Raw genomic sequence first — 5,496 nt, 5'->3', positions numbered from 1 at the left:
CGTTTAGTTTAGCATTGCGGTCCCTCTGCTGGTTTAGACTGTGCTCCAGCTCCTCCATTTTCTCACGCATCTCCTTCAGTTTCCTACACACACACACACGCACGCACACACACACACACACCAGAGAGCAAGCTCCATGTATTGCTGCTTAGTAACTCAATCATGTTGGTGTGTGTGGGTTTATTCAGTGAACAGCACTCACATATTTTCATCTTTGGCATCCATCTTCATGGCTTACTCCTCTCCAATGCTTGTGGCAAAACAGGTATAGCTCATTAATGGCATACTAAATAGTCATCATGGTGTCACTGTCAATAAACAGTCTCTGGGTTATATCTAGTTAACTCATCTAACTAGTGTAACATACATTCATTCTTAAAATGTGCACAAAGTAGAACTAACAATAAAAAGAGCAGAAATAGCTTTTATCCATCCTTCCAAGACTGATTTCAATTGGCATTTAAAACAATGAGATGGGATTGCAATGAATGCATCTCAGCTTGTTATTGATGGAAAAGGGCCCTTTGCGTCTGTAACAGTAAACATGAACAACCCTTTTCTGCTAAATTATATTTGAAAGTTAACAAACATAATATAAATTAGCTCCTGGATGACCTGCTGCAGCATTAAAGTGATAAATACAGTAATTGCTCAATTATTACAATTCAGTTATGTATAATTCTGAAATTAGTCATTCTGCAAAATTAGGATTTGTAATCATGCTAACGCAGGGCTTATTAGCTAGCCTGTAGAACATGCCTAACTGTGTTGTTGCTACCAAGCAACATACTTCCTTATGCCACTGTTAAAAGCTGGCTACATTTTCATATGTGTTAAAGTAAAATACATATAAAATATGACTAGGATAATTACGTGGAGTATTTTACAGGACCTGTTGAACCCATTCACTTATATTTTCAAAGCAGATTTAGCTAGCTAACATTAGCCAACGTTTCTGAGCTAGCTAGCGTTCCAAGCTAGGATACCAAGTTTACCAAAAGTTATCATACTGCTATAATACTACATTCAGCTAAAACTACTGTTTTTTAAAAATGATATCTGCTTTAGAAACGGGAAAAAATGATGCCTTACTAGCGAGTAAATCCAATACAATGGAGTTGCACCAGCGGAGTTGTTGTTCGAAGACTGCACGTTGCTGGTAACCATGCACCTGGCAGTGACTGTTGCTAAGGGAAGCATTTTCAATTGTTGTACTTGCTTTGTTATTGTAGTTTTTTTTTACATTAAAACCTAATTACAATCAGATACATAGCCATTAGAAAACACTAACTTTTTTATGAATTCTTTACATTTTGTAGTGCTAGAATTTGTGTTTTATGCAGGTTTTATGCAGCATACTGTAATCATTTGAAAATCTTTTTTGTTAGTCAAACTAGATACAATTATGCTTTATTGTTTACATTCAACAATAAAGTGCAGGATTAGACCCTGACCACTATTCTAATTAATTCAGAATGTGATGAATGAAAAAGTTGCAAAAGCGAGCTATTTTTTTTAATTTGATTTATCTGTCTTTTTGATAAATGATTATAAATGTTCATTGTATTTTGTTTTAATTTCTACATTAGAATCAAAATCTGCAAGAAAAACTTTTTTTTCACTCAAGCATGCATGTGTAAAATTATTAGAAAACAGCAGAAAACACTTCCCACAAATCCACATTTTGCTATTACAACACAAAAAACAAACATATAATAATACAATAAAAAAAAGTATCCATGGCTCTGGTCTTCCCTTGAGATAATTTATTGGGTGTGACCCATATAAAATGGCCAACAAAAAGAAATAGGAAGACATACCGTATATATAATAGCAAACAATTAATAAAACCTAAACAAACAATATTTGGCAGATCTTTTAGGACAAGTGCGATTACCTGTCAGAACAAAGGCTTGTCATTTTTATTTCCATTTACAGCGAGTAGGAATAAAATAACAAAAACAAAAGTGCAAAAGAGAGAGAGAAAAAAGATGGTACTGACGTAGCAAAAGTCAGTTGGCATCAACGGCTGTGAGAAATGTTAACTGTGTCCCAAATCCATACTAAATGGAAGATCAAAGCAGGCTTTGAGTACATAGTGTTAATAACAAAATAATTATATATTTTCTTTCAATTAATATGTCGTAAGGACGGGCCACAGGTTCAGAATCAGAACTGAACAATTCAGTTTATTCGATTTATTCCTACTAAATGTTATGTTATGTGCAATTTCTATTGACTGTTTTCTTACAAATGTTTTCCTTCATTGTGAACCCCCCCCCCCTCTCAGTGGTCTTTATGTCTTACTCGATGCAACAAAAACCAGCAGAGAGCACAGTGTAATACATCAGCTGGAGCTCAGGAGTGGCTGTCGATTAGTGGAAAACAAAATCACTGCTAACGAACAGAAGATTTAGAATCCTATTGGACTTGTCATCATCAAGGCCAAACTGATTATAACCTTCAGATTTATATTAAAAAAAACAGTACGAAAAAGGCCGATTCAAGTGACTACCCAGAGGTTGTAGTCAGCTGTCGCAAGTGCTTGTAAACAAGAATTTAAACCTATATATGTTACTCCATTCTCATTTCAGAGTTGTCCTGATACGTCTTCATGGCTCAGTATTCCAGCGGAACACTGCTAATTTCTGTGTTAATATACAGAATACCTTTAAATGGAGGTCAATGTACCCTTCTGAAGTAGGCCCATCATTTCGTTGTCCCCGCACGGGTAAAGGCTACGGAGAAAATATCGGTAGACAGATATACCCAGTCACATCTTAAACCACCACACTGCTCTGTCTTCTTCCCATCCCAAGCTACCTCTCCGTGAACTGAGGTGTCCTTTGTTACAGCTGCTGCTCCCGATTACATTAACTATCACCACTAAAGCAAAGACACACGGCTTGTTCATATTCAGACTTTCAGCTGTTACCGGCTGGGGTCCAGCGATCCTGTGAGCTGGAAGTGTATCCCGTCTCCGGGGAGAGGTGATGGGATGAGAGGGCAGAGCCAGCAGAGGTACCAGCGAACACCCAGACAGTGACGTAGGTTTCCCAGGACGCCGAGGTTGTAAGGTCGGCGGGTCGAGTACCATTCCCTGGTGGTCTGTCCCCGAAACATCAGGATTATGTGGAAGAAGAAGAAGGCGGACACCAGCAGGAAGCCCACCACGCATGTGTCGGCGATGAATGCGAAGGCAAAGGCACCTGGTGACACCTGGCCTGGGGAGAGAAGAGACAGCAGCAGAACTGATTAAAAGAAAGCCAGTGATATAAATACAAGCTTAGGTTAATATTGTACATTAAATAAATGTGGTTACATTTACAACCCCTTGCAGCGTTATTATACACCGAGAGTTGTGGGGATCAACCTGCAATTATCCTTCCTACAAACAGACCGAAAGTGGCAAAACCAGCTCCTACCTGACACCAGCATGATCCAGGGTATGACCAGCAGCATGACGCTATGCAATGTCACACCCTCCTTCAATATGACAATGAAGACCTCTGCATTCATCAGAGTGGCGTACAGGAGCCCAGACCACATAAATAACAAGCAGCTCAGGAAGTAGCGGTAGTTACGGAAGCCCACGCACTGGCCAAAAAAGACACAGTGGTGATCCCGCCGCAGCACACACACTTTGCAGTCGTAGCAGTGGGAGCAGCGAGGAGGAGTGTGTGTCTCACATGTATAACAGTACCTGTTGGAAAAACAAGAACAAAAATACATTTATTTATAATGAGAAATGCTGCTTTGGCTCTAAAATACTGTTTTGTTAATCTCATTAAAACAAAGAGACTGTGATCATCAGACGGGGAGGATGTGGGAGGATATGCAAATTTGAAAAAAACTCAAACATTGAGTGCGTCTGTTTGTTTTTACATAACTAGAACTGTAAAATAAAATTCAGTTGTTTGCTTCTCTGCCAAGATGGACAGTTTTTCCAACTCACTCGTGACGATAATTCACCATTTTCCTAATAATGGAAATATACCAAGCTCAACCTATTGTGAGATTTATTATCTAGAAAAAGCATTGCTTTGGGCCAAAAGAAAACTGTGGAACAAATCAATCTTTACACCTGTAAAAAAGCCAAATATAACTCTCCTAATGGTGGAAGTCGGACAGTGGGGATCACATTTTTCTCTCCTCTATTCTATCAAATTAAGAAAAACACCAAATGGTCATATTATAATTAAACTATAAAATAATAATTGTATTCTAAATATCATTGTACATGGAGTAAATAGGGTCTAGCCAAAGTAAGAGCAACAGACACCACAAATAAACAGGAATATGTAAACAAGGAGGCTTTATATAGTTTACTGTGAATCCTCAAACCAAGGCTGTATGAAGAATTCCAAATAAAACCCCATTATTTCCTTATATAACCCCTGCACTCCTCACCTCCACCCCTGACCCATGCCATCTCCCCCCAGGAACACCCCCCTGATGCTGGGGCTGGTCTGGAGGAAGAGCAGGGCGTTCCAGCAGATGTTCCCGAGCATGAAGTACTGAGCCAGCAGGTGGACCGCCTTCCACCAGCCGGACCACTCCGTCTTCTGCTGGTCCGCCTCCACCAGCACCAAGTAACTCACCTCCCCGGTGATGGAGAACACCAGGAAGGTGTTGAGGAACACTGGGAGGTGGCGGCACACCCTGTCGACCCTGCCGAAAACTTTACTAGCTAAACTGGTCATGTTTCCTGCCTGTCCAGCTCTCCGTGATGTGACAGCTCTCAGGGCGGGGAGCGGTTTGACAGGCGCACTCTAGTAACCGTTTGTTAGCTTATAGATGATAATAACCGCTCCAATAGCTTTGTGTTTGAAGTTACATTAACCGCATGATATCAACAATACTTTATATAACTTTCAGACGAATTCATGAAATGAAAGAGTTGAAATGAACGACTCTCAGTCTCTATTAACTCCCTCACTACCGCAATCTCAGCTACTCGACCGAACGCTCCCGACAGGTGCTACATGAAAATACATCCGCATTGAAACAACGCACTCTGGTTCCGCTTGTGTATGTCACCCGTCCCATGGCCATGGGTGGACAATCGTGTGCTCCTCTAAATAGGTTTCATTTAAAATCGTACACACAATATTCTGTAAAAAAAAAAAACTAAAGAGATTTAAAAGTGATTTACTTTTCTTGTCATTTCTGTAAATTGTTTTTATTTTCACTTCATCATGTTATCATATTGTCATGCTGGCTATTTTATTATTTTGCATGTATTAAAAAGAAAAAAAAGCTCTCACTGCAGATTAACCCCATGTGTTTATTGGCAGCATGCCTCTGATCCCTCCCCCCCCCAAAGAGGATACCTTAATCCCTGATAATCTCTGTATCCACTGAAAGCCTGCAGTCATGGCTGCATCGAAGAAGAAATCACTGCCTCTAAGGCACCTGACGGACACTTTCATAAACCAAAGAGAGCAGATGCTAACAAAGAGGTAAGCTCCTTGAATATGAATTCAGGAAGAAGTT

General features: G+C 39.9%; 1 protein-coding gene and 1 long non-coding RNA gene across 2 annotated transcripts; both read right to left on the bottom strand.

Moving 5' to 3' along the window:
* Positions 1 to 1,136, bottom strand: LOC104960533 (uncharacterized). Its single transcript, XR_799995.1, has 3 exons — positions 1,093 to 1,136; positions 203 to 250; positions 1 to 83 (listed from the first exon to the last, which is right to left on the bottom strand). It is a non-coding gene; the product is annotated as an uncharacterized lncRNA (long non-coding RNA).
* A 480-nt stretch (positions 1,137 to 1,616) lies between these two features.
* On the bottom strand, positions 1,617 to 4,984 carry zdhhc24 (zDHHC palmitoyltransferase 24). Its single transcript, XM_010788612.1, has 3 exons — positions 4,411 to 4,984; positions 3,426 to 3,703; positions 1,617 to 3,224 (listed from the first exon to the last, which is right to left on the bottom strand). Exons 1-3 carry the CDS (start codon positions 4,701 to 4,703, stop codon positions 2,932 to 2,934), a joined length of 864 nt encoding a protein of 287 aa, XP_010786914.1. The 5' UTR covers positions 4,704 to 4,984; the 3' UTR covers positions 1,617 to 2,931.
* Positions 4,985 to 5,496: the final 512 nt, after the last annotated feature.

The sequence above is a fragment of the Notothenia coriiceps genome, unplaced genomic scaffold (genome assembly GCF_000735185.1).
Source record: "Notothenia coriiceps isolate Sejong01 unplaced genomic scaffold, NC01 NC01_scaffold00031889, whole genome shotgun sequence".
Classification (NCBI taxonomy): Eukaryota; Metazoa; Chordata; class Actinopteri; order Perciformes; family Nototheniidae; genus Notothenia; species Notothenia coriiceps.
Note: the sequence above shows the minus strand (reverse complement) of the source record. Positions and strands in the feature narration are given on the sequence as shown.